Below are 18,716 nucleotides of genomic sequence, written 5' to 3'. Positions count from 1 at the left end.
TGTTGCAATGTTGGAATATGTTGGAGCAACAAACTTCTATGATGACTAAAGTTCTTGGTGGTTGTTAGCATACGTTTACTATCTGCAATATTAGATAGCTAGTGATCCGTACATTTGGACACGCAAAGATATATTAAGACTCAGTTGCATGATTGGCCGGACATTTTTCTGTCTTCAGAATGTTAAAGTCCAGCGACGGAAGCAGATGAGCAAGTCAGACTGAAAGATGAGATGCCACAAACACGCGAGTTTAGTCGACTTCAAGCGTTAAAAGGCAATGTGGGGTAGTCAGGTCGACCCCTTTTTTTGTTCTCTTGGTCTGCGGTTCCAACACTTTGCGTTTGATTTTCAGCCCAATCACACCAAGCAAGGGTTCTGTATCTTAGAAGGATTCTCATCTGGACCATTAAACGGAACATAAAACTCCTGGATATAGTTCGGGACGAATGGAGTTACACAGTTGTTGAATTAAGAATGCTTTATTTTCGTTCCCTCTTAACATAAATATGAAACGCAATGGCATTATTTGCAGTGACATTTTTTTGTATACATTTTAATTTTGCCAGAAATGTGTTGACATATACATTATCGTGTCGTTGCTTAACGTGCATGAAGTTTTCATAGTTTTTTTTTTTCTTTATTATTGTTGATTTTCACCCATTACAGCTGGTTGTTTAACATGTCCTCTACGATACCCTGGAGTTCACTGTAATTTGATTTAAAAAAAAAAAAAAAAAATTGGTCGAATCGATTGGTAAAACTGAAAGTCACAACAGCAACAAGTTTCATTGAAACTAAGGCTTCAGGCAACGTCGTGGGTTTTTGATTGTTTTACCAGTGAGAAATCCTCGCCACTAAACCACAAGTGGCTTCACTCCTACTTTAAATCGATAAATGTCACGGCCTCCGGAAGACGAGGCCGGACCAGTTAATCCAGTTCCTGGGGAGTTAGCACGGGGATATATAACCAGTTGCGCGGTTGCAGGGAACGTTCGTCAGCAGGCAAGTTGAGGGACCTGTTTCCGATTCATTTGGGGAAAAAGGTGAAGGCAGTTCGACTCATGCCAGCAAAGCGTTGACTGTCTCGATCACGACAGCCAAAATAACTGAAGGCTTTGAACCGATAAGAATAATCATTATCGCTACCTAGCTTTTGAATAAGATTACTGAAAAAATGCTGCAATTGCCAATTTTTGTCTCGCAGGATAGCAGCAAAAAAAGCAAAACCTGTTTTGTTGTTTGCGTGATTGGATTCCTCAAATATTTTGTGGTTGTTATTTAACTGGATGATGCAGAGAAAATGTGTGGTTAGTTAATTGGTGGAATTGCGTAAAGAAAATTTTGGGTTGCTGTTTGTTAGTTGGCATGGATACCCAAATACTTAAACACCATTGATACCTAGATTTATGCAGAATTAAGATCTGTTCATCAGTGTTTGTTGATTAGCAGGCTATTTTTTTTTTTTTTTAAGCATTTGTTAGTTAGGTTTAGGCCCAAAACTTTCCAACGGCAAAAACTTTCCACTCAGCGTGACAGCCTTGTGATTTTTTTTCGAGGCCCGCAAAGGCCAACTGGTTTCATGTGCGCCTCAGAGTCACTGATGAGCAGCTAGTGTGGCTCCGTTGGAGGAGGAAGCACCTTAAGGACAAGCTGTGTGGCGTCGCCTGATGCTAAAGCTGCCAGCGAAGGCCTGTTCATTAGGCAAGCTGATGGAAGCCTCGCCATCTCCTGCTGGCCCTCCATGCGCCCTTCCGCTATTTATAGAGCGGCCAAGATACTCCTAATGGCACGGGATGAGGGAAGGCGGGACTGGCGAAGGGAAGAGGTTGCAGAAATGGAACACTGTTTGCTCCTCTGAGGCTAATTGTGAAGTTGGTGGATGGCAATCAAGTCCCAGATTCTATCATTGGCTCGTAGTGTTTGGAGACTTTATTCACGGCGAATGTTCAAGTCAAAAGCAGTTAAACTATATTTAACATTTTGAATAGACCTTTGATGTCAGTGATGTCGCAAGCAGAGACTTTGGTGATCTCCGGTGGCATGATGAGTAAACAAACTCTTCTTTGTCATTTGACCAAGGCGCAGCGATTTGAGAACTTGGGTTAAATGCCTTGATTGATTTTAGCTGTCTTTTCTACTTTGAACGGCTGAAGTACCATTCGACGAGATGATAATGTGAGGTAAGAATGGCTTCAAAGGGAGATCAGAATCAGAATGTAATTTACTCTTCAGCCGGTGAGTTGATGAAACAATAACGGAAATTCAGTTGGCATGATCATTCAGGGACTGGCTGATTAATTGATTTTTGTGTTGCTCGGGTTGAGGGCACAGACGTCCTCTTTTAATGATGAAATTGAGCTAATGTTAAAAACAGCAGGCTGTCCCTTATGTTTTTTGCCCAATTTCACAAAGGCAATCAAAGCGTTTGGTTCGTAATGCCTTTGAGGTTTTGAGTCCCAATCTGTCTCTTACGGAGGTTTGATTTTTAATATTTATTTTTGTATATTTTGTATTATTTGTTTTGAGAAGATAAAAAGACAAACGTTTTGGGGTGTACTTGACGGTACAACCCCCAAATTTGGTTTTTCAGTCACTTTTGTTCTGTTAGTTGTACGATAGATGTTATTTCGTCACGCTATTTCGTCACCATTTAGCGGTCACTCGGGCAAGTGTTTGGTTAGCACGTTTGTCCGCACCTGTTAAGTCAACAGTGCTACAGCAGAAACTGTATTTAGCTCAAGAACCCATGTTAAAGAGAGAAGGACAAACATCCATGACATGCCGGGGCAAAAGTCAAGTCTGTTGTCTGACAGTAAAAGGCAGTTGGTACAGAACAAGACTGGAATGCGTCTGAAGGTTGTACAATTTGGTAACGTCATGCGTCTTTTCCACACTGCTGTTTTAATTCTGAAGTGTTTTGGGAAAAATTATGGCTCAGATCTGCACAGAAACATCTGTCCATCCATCCACTCACCCATTTTCTGTACCACTTACCTTTGCTAGGGGCACAGGTGAGCTTGAGCCTATCGCAGCTGACTTGGGAACAGATGCAATATCCAGCCTGGACTAGTTGCTAGTCAATGACAATTCAAATATTCTTAGTAGTAGCAAAAGTATGTGAGTGCTAGACGGGCCCGCCAGAAGTCCAGACCTGTCTCCCATTGAAAATGTATGCAGGCGCATTCTGAAGCGCAAAATCCAAGAGCGGAGACCTCGGACTGTTAAACAACGGAACTTGTGTTGTTAACTCTTTCACTGACAGCCTTCCCAGTTAATGTGTAGATTGGACCTCTAAAGCTGTCAGTGGCAGGAAGTTAAAAGGAAAGGTGATCCAACAGACTGGTAGACATGACCCTGTCCCACAATTTTTGGAATGTACTGCAAACGCCACATTCAAAATGAGTGAATATTTGCCCACAAAAAAGGGTTTATCTTTTTGAACATTAAATATCTTGTCTGTCGAGTCTATTTAATTGAATATAAGTTGAAACGTCCACGCGCTCATTGGAATTGTGGCGTGTGTATCTATCAACGGCAGGTCCGCGGTTGGATTGCAATGGACACGTATAAACATCCATTGCTGTAAATGAGTATCTGAGGTGGACCATGAAGGTTGAACATCCATAAAACTGTAGTTTGACAAGTACGCCTTCATTTTAAGATGCAAGTCAAGTCTGTGTTTGGTAGGAAGACTGCAGAGGCCGTTGGCCATCCCCCGTCGGAATGCACGTTTATTTGTAAGAGTCAGGTCGAGTTCCTCCCTCAAGGAAGAAGAGAGTGTGAGCTGGTGGTTTTTGGACCAGCGGAACCCACCCCGACACCTCCAAGTGCCTCTGGTTTTCTGGGTGGACTAAATATCGGCCCAGTGGACCCATTCCCGGCCCAGGGCGCATAAACCCCAGGCCTTCCCGTATTCCGCCTTTATTTTCCTGCTTGTGAAATGCCTCTGGCTATCAATGCAGGTGGGGTGTACTTTTTTTTTTTTCTTCGCTACAACATTTACTCATAAAATGTGTATTAGCAGGACTAAAGGAGTCCATGTTGTCCAAATTTTGAGTAGTTTTGTGTAGAATTTGCCCAGGTCTGTTCATCAAGTGACTTCTCCAAAAACATCTGTATTTGCTCGCCACATTTGTTTTCCAACCCCGGAGGGATTTCAAAGGGGAAGAATTAAGCTTCCTTTGACCCCTGTCGCACAAATGAAGTGTTCATCCTCAACAACTGTTGTTTGTGTCTTCCTTTGCACCTGCTACTCAGGACAGACTCTCACTGCAAACAGATCAAGTGAAAACCCGGCCTTCGTGTTTTTAAAGGGATCAGATTGGAGTCAAACTGGTGGGGTTAATCCAGTAATCTGCGGGCAGTTTACTCGTAGAGGTTTTTTTTAAATGGGCTTCTCTAATTCGTCTTTATCTTGTCATACTTTAATAAAGCTCTTTAAAGTGCCAGCAGTACGATTGGGTGTAATCTGCATGCTGTCAATCCCATCGCTGTGAGGTTTTTTTTTTTTTTTTTTTTTTTCAACCTATCCTGTTCAGCTGCATGGCTTTGCGGTATGCGTTATTATTTTAGAACAGTTTTGCGCTACAACGGGCCGAACGTGTTTCCAATCTGGCTTTCAGCTATGTAAAGGCCTCTTTGAGGTCGCACATGCGGCGAACGCGCCGGCGTCGCTGCAGCTCTCCTGCGTGCAGTTTGCTATTATACTCAAGCACAACCCACCCGTGTAGTTTTGACAATGTGCTGCAGTTCTTCTCCAAGTCAGAAGTCTTTCTAGGGCTGGTTTTGCTTAGAACGCTACAGGTTAGAGTTTTCTCACCAGTTTTTGATCATTTCCAGTAGACGTTTTCACATTTCTTTCCATAACTAGGAACAAAGCAACAACATTGGAGACCGTGGAAGAGTGTTTGCTTGAACAAACGGACCTAAATCACTAGATGTTCAAATATGCTGAAAAACCGATCAAAGAAGGCGAATGTGGAGGAGGGAGGAACGGTGGGTACGTCATCACAGCACTGTGACAAAAAACGACCAATCAGGAGCGATGATCGCGGCTTTCTCCGAGTAGCGTCTTTTTTTGACGAGTGTGCTGCAAGGGGTGTGGACCGTACGAGCGCTGCAGTCCTTAAGTCAGAATTTTCAGGATGATGGGATGCGTCGACGACTACGTCGGACAGATGGGACGGAGATCTGCTGTGTTCCGTCGCAACACGTAGCCATACGCCGCCTCTAAAACCCAAGCTGCAAATGATCCGTTTAGGACCCGCCAGGCCGTCCCTCCTCTTTTTCACCCCAGACCCCCACTTTAAAATTGCTGCCTTGGCTGGGGGTGCCTGATGTACTCCTCGTCTGTCCAACTGTCCCTTGTTGGAGAGTGAACCAGAATTTGAGCGACATATTGTCACATATAAAATTCTGCTTACTTGATCCGTCTGGTACCCTTTGGTCATAATCCGACAACGAACAAAGCTGTGCTTTGACTTCTGTTTCGGCCATCATGTGATGCATCACATCAGATGGTCGCTAGACTGACAAATTCCTTCTCTTGAAAATTGCAGAAAAGGTGGTCTTTCTGGTGTTTCCTGTCTTAAGAGAAATGAAACAATGTTTCTGTACTCTGTGGTCAATAAATCTCCGTACTGTAAACCTGTAATTTCCGATCAATGCGTGAGTGGGAATTTTTGGAATTATAGTATAGTCTATGCCTGGTCGAACATAAATGAATAAATAAATGGCACGGCATCATGTCAAGGACACAAACACCTTGGTCTTCACAGGAATTTGTAAGAAATCTTCCAAAACTAAATGGCTAAAAGAGTAAATGTGTGAGAAATTGGAAGTGTTTGTGGTTTGCAGTGGCGTTCCGTTCCATTCGTGTTCAGAATTTGTATGTAAATTGGAACGCCCCTAGCCAATCTATTCTACTGCTGTCGTGAAAGCTTAATTGCAGAAATTATTTGAAGTTCACTTCGAGAACTCCTTGTCCCGCGTGTCCTCATTCTTATGCCCTTAAAGGGACATTTCGATCCATCATAATTCAAAATTGTTGCTTTTACCACTTGAGCAATTTTGAGACTTTTGGCCTTTGTAGGAGTTTGCATGGGCTGAAAGTTTGAACAAATTTAGAATATATCCCCCATTCCAGTCCCCTACCAAGAAGTTTTCCTTTGCCTGGGATGAAAAAATTGGCCTCGGCGAGAGTTGAGTTCATCGCGGTACAATGATTTGGAGGACTCTGTTGTCTTTCACTTCATCAGAGACAATTGAGTCATTCAGCTCCCATTGTGGGGCCGCCTGGGGGTGGGGGGGGAGAAAAGGGTGTAGGGCTGAAAAGGAGAGGGGAAAAGCAATCTGGGTGGTTCTTACTCGGTGGGGGGTTGGGGTTCAGGAAGAGAGACAGCAGAGACCAGAGCGTTATCCTGGAACTCCGCAGCAATTTGTCACTTTGGAATGGCTCTTGAGTTACCCGGGAGGCCCCCCTCATCGTGGGAGTGTTTTCAGGTCGCAGCGTTGGGGAGCAGGCAGAGGGGGCCAGTCGGGGGCTTGGGAGCAGTAAAGAGAGGGTCAGAGGTTGTGGCCTACTCAAGCCCAGGCGGTGCGTCCGTTGATTGAATGAGAGAGAGAGAGAGAGAGAGAGAGCGAAAAGGGGAAAAGCAGGGCCAAAGACGGCGGGGGTGTTGGTTGGAAAACCCGCCGCTTGCCAGGGCTCCGTTTTCCTTGGCATGCTTGTAAAAGCTGCAGGAGAGATTAGTGTGTGGGGACATTTGCAATCGGTGAGCTGAAGTGGAGCCACTTGTTTGGACATGCGCGCACCCCCCCAATCGCCTTGGTGCCACTCACGGGGGGGGGGTGTCACCTTCACGCTCATCAGAATGTCCTCTTGCTACAGCTGCATTGACATATTTGTGAGCATGTGCGCACACGCACTGACAGGACATTCCAGTGGCTGGATTCACAGTTCGCTCCCCCGCTGCAGCGGCGCTGGCCACGGTCCGCTCGTCTCGCCGCGTCTCCCGCACCCACCTTGAATTACCTCGTAGATGACGGCAGTAGTTTCATAGGCAAAACTGTAACAAAAGTACATTTGAAATGTTCGTATATGGGGTATGTTCCTGAACTGCACGATATAGGTGAAAAATCCATAAATTAATTGGAAATTAAACTAAATCTGTGATCAACGTATACCTGCAGACGCATACACGTACGCACACAAACAAAAGTAGAGAACATAAAACAATTTGTGATAGGATAAATTTAAGCACCAAACCAGTGTATGTAGTTTTCTTTTATTTTTGTTTGCAGCTACAAGATCTGTGACGGTTATTTTTTGTATGATTATACAAATTGAAATAATATTGAATATTTAATCAGTCTCTCATATCCACATTCTGAAATGTAGTTTTGACAAAGGTTTATTGAGTAAACATTTACATTGAAATGGTACTGATGAATTGTCTTGATAGTCAATAATTTTGAATTAGTTATCATGGCAACCAGGAAACTAGCAACAGTCATCGTAGTTACTTTGGGCCAGTTTACTTAAAATGGAACAACTTTTTTTTTTTGGAGGCTGGTGTCAGGATTCTGCACGTACTGGACTTCATGCTATTAGCAGGCAAAGACAGCAAATTGTATTTGCAACATGATGGTCAAATAAAGTCAAGCCATTGTTTAGTCTCGACATGGGGAAGTTAACAGCAAGACACTTCACTTTGACTGTAAAAGTTGCAAAAACTCCAAGCAGCAAATAAACGAGGCCGCTTCTTCCGTAGCGCCACTTTGCCACATGCAACATGCCGGCACCCATGGCCACACCTCAGCTCAGTCACTCGCTTCCACCCACTCCCACTACACTCCGCTTTCCCCCGCCGAGACAATTAATACCCAGCGTGCATGGCAGTCCATAAATCCCCAAAAGACCCCACAGCTCAGGTTTTTACAATCTTTCCTTCTCTTTGCCACATGCAAACAAGCATTAACAAAGACCGTTTTGCAGCACTAAAAGCTGTCTTGCGGTTACACATGAGCAGTGGAGGAACAACACCAGGCAACAGGCCCCCCCCCCCCCCCCCCCTCCTCCTCTTGCAAGGGTTGTAACCACGGTCATGGAGTCAATAACTCCCTCCAGCGTCGACCACTGGCAGGCACCCCACGGTGAACTCTCTGCTAATTACCACTGATTTCGACACAGTCTCAGGAAGGATCGTGACACTTTCTCAGACCAGCGCTGCCTCAAACTCACACACACGAACCAGCCGGACACTCTCGCAAAGACGGCAACCAGAAAGATATTTCAACCGGCCTTGCACACAAAAAGGTCTGAATTGAAAATAAACAACACTCACTCACTCACTCGCGCTTTATAGGGAATGTTAGTCTGATACCATCTCGACCTCAAGCAAACTTCTCCATGTGGATGTCAGATGGTGGTAATATATTATAAATTTGACAAATAAGCCAGTGTGTGAAAAGTAGGAAGGTCGTCCTCTTGCACACGCTGACATTCATTTGAATATTTCAGTACAAGTCACTGAAATCATTTTCTCAGTGGCAATTTAAGTTGATTTGATTTGCGAAGTGGGGAAAAAAAAACGGCCATCATTCAGAAGGAATAATCAGCGATGGTGAGAAAGCCTTGTAATGAATATTGTTGGGCTAAATAAATTGCCTGTTTCAGTACTTTCTCCGATTTTATTTTATTTATTTTTTATTTTTTTCAATTTTGCAGTTGTATTCATCCCGGTAAAATCCTTCCACTCAAGGGTGGTTCCCGGTACAACCCCTCCAAAATTGTTTTGTTGCACCTTTCAGAATTTTGGAGAATTTGACCCCTGAAGATGATTTGACATACAGGCCAGAAATTTGGTAGGCATGTGTTGAAAAACCCACGGGCCATTTCCAGTGCTCGCTCAAAGTTGAACACGTACTAAAGACTTGGGAGGAGTTGTACCAAATTTAAATCATCTTAATGTAATTTTTTTTTTTTGCAATTTTCAGGGGTCATTTAAAATCACCTCTTTCCAGTTGCCACCCTATTTAAATTCCATACTGCTGGCGTCGGGCAGAATCCTCACATCGCGACAAAAATCCCTTTTTCAGGAAGACAAAAAGGCATGCAAGCATGTTTGTTGAGGCGTTGCATTGTTGCTGTTTTTTCTGGGCCAGCTGGTCCAATTGTCATATTTTAACAACACGTACAACTGTTGACCGACAAGCAACACTTTGGAATTTGAGGTTTTGTATTTGCATGTGGGAAAAGCATTCAAACGTGAACCTTATAGTAAATTGGCTTGTGTTGTTTTCTATTATATTTAGATCTGCCGAAAGGTACTTAAGTCCAAATGTCCCAGTTCTCGCTGGGACATTAAGAACCGTTTGAATTGCAGTTTGTCCTGAGCTCGTCAGCCAGTTGCCAACTTGAAGAAGTAATTGTACCGCCGCTACGGAACCAAGTTATTTCCAAGGAAAGGGAATCTTTTCTTTCCCGGTTTAGTCTTCCGGGAAAACGGCCTAGCGCGCTGGAATAGTCCATCCAGTGTGTCATCACATTTTGACAGATGTTTCACATGACCCACGTTCCTGCTTATCTGTTTGTGTGCAAACTTGTGATGCGGAGACGCAGCGAGCGAGAGCAAAAAAAGGCTATGGGGGAGAAACGTCTGATATCGGCCAAGTCAATCATTTATGGGAGCAGTCAGAAGGTCTAGCCTGGTGAGACGCCACGCTTGGACCTCTTTATGGCTTCCAATAAAAGTCTCTCAACAGTCGCATTTACGACATTAGGTCATCGCCAAGCCGAAAGCCGCGTAGCGCTCGTGTAACCGCCACCTTTCCTTGTCCGGCTTTAAGTGCCTCGAAGGAGGACGGACGTATACAGCCGGCGTGCAACCAAGTGCGCCGTCCGTCCGCCAGTCACGTTTTTGAGTTTCCGCAGCATCTCAAGAAATGCCCCTTTTTTGTCATCTGGCTTTTTCGTTGCTCTTTTGCTTTCTGCATTAACGTGTTTTGTTCCTTTCTTTCCATTCTGTTTCCTTCCTGCCGTTCAGTACCTACAGATGAAATGGCCCCTGCTTGATGTTCAACCAGGAGGTCTTCAGAGTAGACAAGCACTTAAAGATGCCAGGTCCCCGTCACCGGCGCACATCGTTGTAAGTAGCAACTGCTTCTTCTCCCCCCCAGCTCTTCAACCCGCATCAATGAAATGTTCTTCTCCCCCCCCCCCCCCCCCCCACGAACGGCGTGAAGAAGTGCATGTTTGCTTGCATGTTTGACTAGATCGGAAAGGCACTCGGGGTCCGGGAGTGTGGCGTGTGCAAGCGCGGGACATTTAGATGCCTTGCTCGGGAATGAGGTAATGCTGCTGTCCTGCTATGCCGTTGGCTTTGAGGCGAGTGTGGGCGATCCTCCAACATCGATTATCCTACCCCGCGGAGATGGAGGACAGAACTCTGGCACTTGACTGCAAGAAAGAGAGAGTTGGCTGGGCCGAGCATCCGTCCACCCCGGGCACGTCGATATCTAAGGAGGCAGGCAGTCGTACTCTTAGTCTGCGCTCAAAGGCGGAAAGTTTTCCAGAGGTCGGCGGGGAAGGTTATGCGCCAGGATGTGGTTTTATGTGCGTGGTCGCCAGGGGTCAGCGAAGTGGGCAAATCAATGCGAGCGGCGCTTCAGCCAAATTAGTCACCGGAAGTTTCTTTCTTTGAGATGGAGAAGTTGTGAAGTTGGTTTGCGCAGGGGTGGGCAAACCTAATTTGCTCAAGGGCCACATGCCAATTTTTGAAACGCCAACAACCTGCCATACAGATGTAAAATGTTCATTTATGGTGTCATTTTAAGTGATTTCGTTAGAAATTATTCACATGAAATGCAATGTAAAAATGACCTTTACCGTTGTACAATGATAAACGACTGACCCGAAATTGAGTTTTTCGAGATAAGTCCTGAGATACGATAATGTCCTTTTTATAATAAGGTGATGGAGATTTAACATGAAAAAAAAAAAAAATCACATTTATCAATTGAGAAAAACAATCGAGATATTAACTGATTTATGTAAATAATTATTTACAACCTACTTCAGAGGCAAATACTGTTTTTATCCTCTGTCAGAAAGGACTTTTGCTACTCCAGCGAACTGAGGGGTTGTGACCGTCGTCTCTTTTTGTCTGTCTGTCTGCATTCTACTGCCCCCAGGTGGCCAAGGCAAGCACACATTAGGAGCCTCACAATCGCAATGAATTCATCCTGATGCAATAACCGTACATTTCTTCGTTACTATATTTCTTGCACACAGTGCTGTTTTTCTTTAAAATAAAAAAAAAAAAAAAACCAACAACTCTGAGCAATTTGTTAACGTGAAATACTGAGTGGGGCGGGTTACGGAAAGCCTTGCCTTGGCCATCGAGGTGCTGAAATAAGCCGCTGACTCATCATTTGATTCACATTTGACATCTGATCAGTACGCTCGGTGTTACGTGGCGGGATGAACGGCGTCTTCGGCAAAGCCCGAGCCTCTTTTTGTGTCGCGAACCTTCTTTAAATAGCGAGAGTCGACAAGGCTTTTCACTTGAAACAGAAACGCTGTCAAAAGTTGTCTGGCAGACAAAGGACGTCAGCGACGACAAGTGTTATTCCGTACAAAACAAAACTGACTCGGGTCGTTCCTTATCTTCCGCTGGATGCTGGTGTTATTTTTAAACCCGTGAGTTCAGCGAGGCCCCTTTTTCCTGCGCTGTTATTTTAGGAGTCGCTGAAAATGAGTCCTTAAAACGGTCGTAGGCAGGTAAATACTCCGAGTTTTTTAGTTTCCTTGAAAATGACTCATCCGGCTGTAAATACCCGTGGGCCTCGCGTCCAACCCCCATGCCCGCTTTTATGGTTCCTTTTAAATGGAGTTTGGGAACAAAGTTTTATTGCTTGCAGGTGCAACTTTTGTACAGTAACAAAGGAGCATCTAACATAATTGTATCTGTGATTATCCGAGATTTCTATACAGCACTATGCGCAGTAACATTAGCACACGGACTACATTTGTGATCATCTTTGGGAAATTACCGATGAATTATTGTTTTCTAAATGACACAATCTATTCTGAATGTCTCGAATTATGTTTTCATGCCAGTCTCTTACTGAATTGGATCAGTACGCCGCCGTAGTTGCTAAAGCAAAAATCGCTGTGGATGTACAGGTAGCTAGCTCAGCTTTCCAAAAAAAAACCCCACTGTGGTCGCGTTCTTCTTCTTTTACACAAAACTTTTGAGTGAGTCACCAGCGCCTCTGCTGGACGAAGTTCAGTACTGCACTCCATTTTATGTCAAGCGATATATCAACTGATAATTTATCCCGCAGCTATATTCGCACGTCATCATAATAATTCCCCACTTTTTTTTTTTTTTTTTTTATAAGTCACATTTTATTTTCATTGTTAAATAGTTTCAACAATGAGTTTGAAAAGCTATAATTTTTGTTTTTATTAGTTGGTTATAAACCAGGAAATGATTTGGGGAAAAGCTAATAGAACATACTTTATTATCAAAAGAAAAACACTTTTGTTCACTCGCTGAATTATAAATACGGCAAGTATCACTTTCACAGTTACCGCAATAGCCAAAACTGAGCTGTACTATATTAGTTCATTTGTTTGAAATTCCCCTCTTGAGGGTAAATGTAGGGGAAAAAAAAAACACAAATGGAAGGTTTGCTTTCTTGACATTCTTGATCAATACAACAACAACATCGAACATCTCTTCCGTTATTATTGCTATTTGGTCGGTCTTCACAGATTTTGCTATTTATGTTTGGTGGGACTCGGCCCTCGCCTCTGTGTATTTGGTATCATGCTACAGTAATATTTGCTTCTAAATGCTCCAAATTGACATTTCCTTCTGTACAATTCTTACCTATCCAAAATCCAATTGCAGTGCACATTCTCATTGAATTTAACATTGCTTTCAAAGAAAGATGCATTAGCCGAACTAGTGAATGTGAGCCATTGCAGTTGTCAGGGTATCTTTGTTTGGTCAAGAAAAAACTCTTGAACTTGATAAATAACCTAGTAGCAAGCTCACTCCCCCCCCCCCCCCTCTCTTTCTCCGTTCTTTTCCCCTTCTGCACACAGGCTGCAAAACTCCTGAGGCATTGCGGCTTCGCATATTGCGTGCACACAAAATTTTTGCTGTTAGCGCGGGTGATGAAATTGAACGTGAAACGCAGCTTGTATTGTTGGCGCTCTTTCTTTCCTCCCGCTCCGCCCGTCCACCACCTGACTGCGAAGGAGGTGCGATTGAATGTTTCCCTGGTTTGCATCATACTGAACTACGTTCCATCTGGAAAAGAGAGAGAGAGAGAGAGAGAAAAACAAAAACAAAAAAAAAAGCGTTAACCCTGCACGGACCCCCGCCGTTGTCGCTCAATCAATCTTTTGACAACAAGCCTCCTTCCAGTGCGTCACCCCCTTATCATTAAGTGTCATAAACAGTAGTTTCTCTTTATGTGTGCAAATTATAGGAAATACTTAAACACCTTGACCTTGCGCCGCCCGTAGCGCTTGTAGCGAGGCTGCCCCGGCCGCGATAAGACGCCGCCGATTGGCCGGCGAGATAAGCCCGGCGACAAATGTCCAGGAGCCATCGAGGTGAAAATCCAGCGGATCGTAAATAAAACCCGTTCACGTTTGTACACACTTGTCGGGTTCAAAGATTTAACAATTTGTACAACAAATTTATATTTGGATTGGATTGGCAAATGCAACCGGGATGAAGATTCTCAACACTGATCCGCAATCATTTTTATTTTAGGTATAATTTTTTTGTTAACGTAAGCCAATGCAAATGTTTTTCATAAACTGGGGAAACATTTTTACCTACTGATAGTTATCTCATTAATCTTAATGTTGAAAATGTCACAAGTGGCAAAATACTAAGTTGTTTGAAGAGCTGTTGGCAAAATAAATATTGAAATCAAATGATGAACATTATAAAAAAAAAAAATTGTGATTAAATTTTTTTTTTTTTTCCTCTTATGGCCCAACTTTATCTGTGTATTGTTGGCCATCGGTGCTCAATGAATATTTTGATCTTGTAATTGATTTATTGTTTGAAACGATGTTTCTTTTCGAAGATCAGTACGCAATCATCACCATGAATGCAGTTTTACTCGTAACTGGCATAAAAATTACTTTGTGTTTCTGTTTTATTTTTTTTTTTCCTCATTTCGGTTTTGGCCAGGAATTTTCACTTTGGTGCATCACGGACAAGACGTTTTTTTGTTTAACCAAATCGAATGTTGAAATTACAAATAGTTTTTTATGAATGTATTTAGTTTTTTAGTTACCCATTCAACATACTAAAAACCATTCCAAATTGCGCCAGGTTATGAATGATGACCTTACTCGACTTGACGCATTCGAAGTTTTCTGGGAATGACTTTCTTCAAGCTCCACACTGAGGGGGTTTTTATCGCCACTCATCACTTTGGTGTGCTCCTGCTAGCTTTTACGTAGACGTGGACAGCAAGGACCTGAAAACGGCTGCTTTAAAAAAAAAAAATAATAAAAAAAAATCTGCGTATGTGTGGACGCAGCCTTTGTGGAGTGCGCATCAGCGGAGAAAAGAGGAAGTGACCTCACGCCGGCTCGGTCTACCGGAGGCGTCGGCCGCCTGCCCTTTTTTTAGCGTGCGCTCAAAGGGGGCCAGGTGGGACCTTTTTGAAGGGCCTGACCAACCCCGCGGGCAACCTCCAAACCTGCCCCCGCTCAACTTTTGCACCGTTGGCTGAAAGTTATACAATATTTATCCATCTATTTATGCTTTTTTTTTTTGGGGGGGGGGGGGGCGTGGGTTGCTGTTGGTTGTCGAGGAAACAATTCCAAGAAAATAGCAGCTCTGGAGGGAAAGAGCACAAACACTTGTTGCTTGGTCAGCTGTCTCATCTTTATTGCTAGTTTTTCATTTCATACTTTCCAGGAGTCTTTGTTGACGGTTCTGGTGGACGCTGTTGTAATGCCGCTCAGAAGCGTCGCGATAACGTTGGATGGGGGGTGTAAAAGTCTTTTTTTTTTTTTTCCGTACCTTGGTTTTAATTGGTTCGTTATGGCCACAATGAACCGATGTTACTTGTGACATCACATACTTGCGATATCTTTTCAAACAGGATTGATATGAAAGCTTGTTTGATAGCCACGGTTTGCTCTAAATAGAAGCTGAGCTGCACTGTTTGCTTACAGAGGGGCCGAAAATGCGACTTTGGTTTCTAAACGCTCCTTTCAGCAAAGTGGTGCCCTCCATTTTTGCCCTCTCTTGCATTCAGATTAATCAGGAATAAGCTCGACCAACTTGTTGACGATGACTTCATGGATTAGTATCTCCAAAGATATGACGATAAAGGGGTGAGTGGCGGGCGGGGGGAGCCTTTTTCACTGTAAGTGGGCGTACGTAGAAACGACGCACATTCTGATTTGCTCTTCTTGCTTGATTTGCCTCTCTGAACTGGGCCAGAAGCGCGGACATGTGCACACATGGACACACACACACACTCACAGCGTCAATGTCTAGAGCCCAACAATGTCGCCATTGTTTTGCCGGCTTTCGCTGGCAGCAGGGGACGGCTGGAGTGTTAACCATTTCCCGACCGTCCCCGGGTGAGTGCGTCATTGTGTCTTGAAGGTAGCAAAGAAAAAGGTCCCTGAGCAGCGGGGGGGGGGGGGGGCACTCACCTCGACACCCCCTCCCCGCCCCAAGCAGATGATAATTAGCGCAGAGGAAGTGGTGGAATCTGACCATTTTTATGCCTACCGTGACCTCTCGACATTTTTCACTTTTCACTTTTGTGTGAGGAGTACATTGAACATTTACCTGGACGGACACGTGAGCGCTGCAGTAGTCAATTTTGCCTTCCTTTTCCAGGACGAATGAGGATAAAGGGGACTTCCGATGGTCTGAATGGGGCGCACACCTGGAACGGTCGAGACAAATGCTCGGGACTCCGGGAGGCGCTCGTTATTGAATGTCGACGGACACCAACCACGCGTCGCGTTTAGGACCTCGCCTAGGCTACGTACACTCAATCCGTTCCGCACTGTCGCCCGTAGACGTTTGGGGGGGGAGGGCCCACGAGAGGGGTGACGTCATCAGACGCCCCGTCGGGGCCGAGACCGCCATCTGGGCGGCCTCTTGTTTCCGCAGACAATCCCCGCTCAGTGTTGACTGTGTCAGCAAGACAACAATGACTTAGAGTCCTGCTGATCCCTAATTTGAGCCTTCCTTCCAATTGAGAACCGCAGCGTTCACGAGAAACACTTCCGGAAAATATCTTCAGGAGGAATCGGCGATTCTTCCAATACAACCTCATTTGCAACATATTTCACTTCCAAATGTTGCTGCTGGGAATGAACCGTTTGATTGGCCACAGGAGTGTTTGCTACGACGTGATTGGTTTGTGTATTTCCTGTTTACTGGACCACCACAATGAACAGAAAAAGACTTCTGTCAATCCAGAACAAGACTGCTATAATTCCCCCCCCCCCCCCTCCCTTTCCCCAAAATTCGTAAAGGTTTTAAAGAGACTACTATAGTCTTGCGTTGTGCAGGTTCAAATAAAATATGAATAAAACCTCTGAAGTTGTGCAGGTCAAAATCAGATTGTTAAAAATGAAACAACAGAAAATCCCTCAACATTTGTGCAAGTTGAAAATAAGAACGCCACGAAAGGCCAAAAGCGGTGCAGGTTCAAAGTAATACAAGTGTAAGGCCTTCAAAAGGCATAAGTCACCCCCAATGTTGTGTAGGTTAATACCAGGCGACTGTAAATTCCCCCAAAATTGTGCAGGATAAAATAGCCCAACCAAAAGTCGCACCAATAAAAATTAATGACCCAGAAGTGGTGTGGCAAAATAATCGCTTATGAGCGCTTTTGGACCCCACAGTCTCCGCTCGACTGCAGCGGCCTTTTTGCTCCCATCGGATAAATCGGGGCCAGAACATACGGGAGACCCTCATTGTCTGTTGTAGATGTGAAAAGGGGGTATTTCTGTATCCATCCAACATAAAAAGATGTACAGTATATTGATTTCTTCAGAGACAAAGCGAGAAAAGGGCAGAGAACTTTGCCGAGAAAAAGCAACGTGACCTTTTAGTTTTACTGACCAAGTCGGGTGCCCCGAAGCAACCCGACAAGTTGCTTTCTCCGTGCTGAGATCGCCGGCTTCTATTTGCACTTGCACTTAACCCCCCGAGGGTCGGCTTAGATAACTCGCAGGAACAGCTGCACGGTGAACACGCACAAAGACCTCTTGTGCTGTTCTTTTGTGAATGTCCCGAGGAATCCGAAGTGGACCGGGCTTGTGCAATTGCTACATACCGACGGCGAGCAAATGAATGCCAAGAAAAGTGCCGATGTGGATCTGCACGGCTTTCCGGACCCGTCCATGGAGCATTTGGAACAAACTCTTGTCATTTGAAAATATTTGGGAGCATTTACACGCTAGTAGTTTTATTTGAACCTGTGCAACCTTTTTGGATGAGTAATCTGCGTAGTCTCATTTTATTTTCTGCGTAATTTGTGTGGGATTTCAGTGAGTGCTTTTTGTTTTTAAGATGCAGAATGTTGTGGCCTCGTTTTATCCTCCGCAACTTTTGGGGCATTTAAAGTAATACTATTTTCACCGTCCCAATTTCGAGGGGATTTGGGGTTTTCTTATTTCACCTTTGGCAACCTTTTGAGAATTTATGGTAGTTTGATTTTTAAATTGGACAACTTCAGGAGTCTTATTTTTGATGTGCAATTCCTAGTGTGTTTATGCTTGCCGTATTTTAAAGTGCATCATTTTTGCTGGATTTCTTCCTTTAACGTGAACAACCTTCTGGAAATTTTGGTTTATTCTAACTTGCACAACTTTAGAGTTTTGCAAGTTTTAACGGTAATTTACAACTTTTCAAATAGTCTGCGTGTGGAGCATTTGAGGTTAATTCTAACTTGGTCCAACTTTATAGGATTTACTCCCCCCCCCCAGCCGGCGCTAATTTTAGGGGATTTGTGTGCAATTTTAATGCCCATGTTTTTATTTTGGTTTGTAATGGATGGCAATTTTTACGTTAGAGATCCCACCACCCAATTCCAGCAGTTGGCAGCGAAACCCCACCTCCCCTCGTCGGAAAGCTACCAAAATGTTCCGAATGTACTAAAGAATGTAATATTGTTGAACAAGCAGCCAGCTGGTACGTAAGCGGCAACGAGCGTAGCGCTTCTGCCGGTTTCTCGCTGTAAAACCCCTAATAACCGACTCCGACACGCGCCCAGGAGGAGGCCGAGCCCGCGGAGACGAGCTGGTTGTTTTGAATAAGTCAGAAAGCGAAGGGGATGCGGGATTTTCCGGGGAGACCGTGTTGCTGTTGCTGACGTCTGTGTGTGTGTGTGTGGTGTGTGTGTGTGTGTGTGCGCGTGCGCATGCGAAGAACTGATATAATTGTGTGACTTGGGAACGTCCATCTTTGCCTTTCAGGGGCCCTTCTGCTGGGAATTCCCTGGACAGTCAGATCTGAGCCTTCACCAATTTCATTTGGTGAGAGACCTTTGAATTCCCCCAAAATATCATGCCGATTTTTTTTTTCTTTTTTTTTTTTCAAGGTTTGATTCTACACCACATAAATTAACACCTGCTAATTGCTGATTTAAAAAAAAAAAAAACCAAATCATGAGTGATACCTTGGGATGATGGTGTT

At 44.1% G+C, this 18,716-nt stretch overlaps 1 protein-coding gene across 29 annotated transcripts in view; it reads left to right on the top strand.

The window, feature by feature from the left end:
* tcf7l2 (transcription factor 7 like 2) overlaps nucleotides 1-18,716 on the top strand; it is a 93,897-nt gene that overhangs the window by 23,769 nt on the left and 51,412 nt on the right. For 16 of the 29 annotated variants that reach the window (XM_061810812.1, XM_061810811.1, XM_061810816.1 and 13 more), the window contains exons 4-5: nucleotides 10,047-10,148; nucleotides 18,497-18,556. In XM_061810812.1, the coding sequence (XP_061666796.1) occupies nucleotides 10,047-10,148; nucleotides 18,497-18,556 (162 nt within the window). Of the gene's footprint in view, nucleotides 1-2,050; nucleotides 2,181-10,046; nucleotides 10,149-18,496; nucleotides 18,557-18,716 lie in introns of those variants that run through there. The other 13 variants (XM_061810819.1, XM_061810823.1, XM_061810821.1 and 10 more) reach the window with 3 other exon arrangements.

The sequence above is a fragment of the Syngnathoides biaculeatus genome, chromosome 22, assembly GCF_019802595.1.
Source record: "Syngnathoides biaculeatus isolate LvHL_M chromosome 22, ASM1980259v1, whole genome shotgun sequence".
NCBI classification, from domain to species: Eukaryota; Metazoa; Chordata; class Actinopteri; order Syngnathiformes; family Syngnathidae; genus Syngnathoides; species Syngnathoides biaculeatus.
Note: the sequence above shows the minus strand (reverse complement) of the source record. Positions and strands in the feature narration are given on the sequence as shown.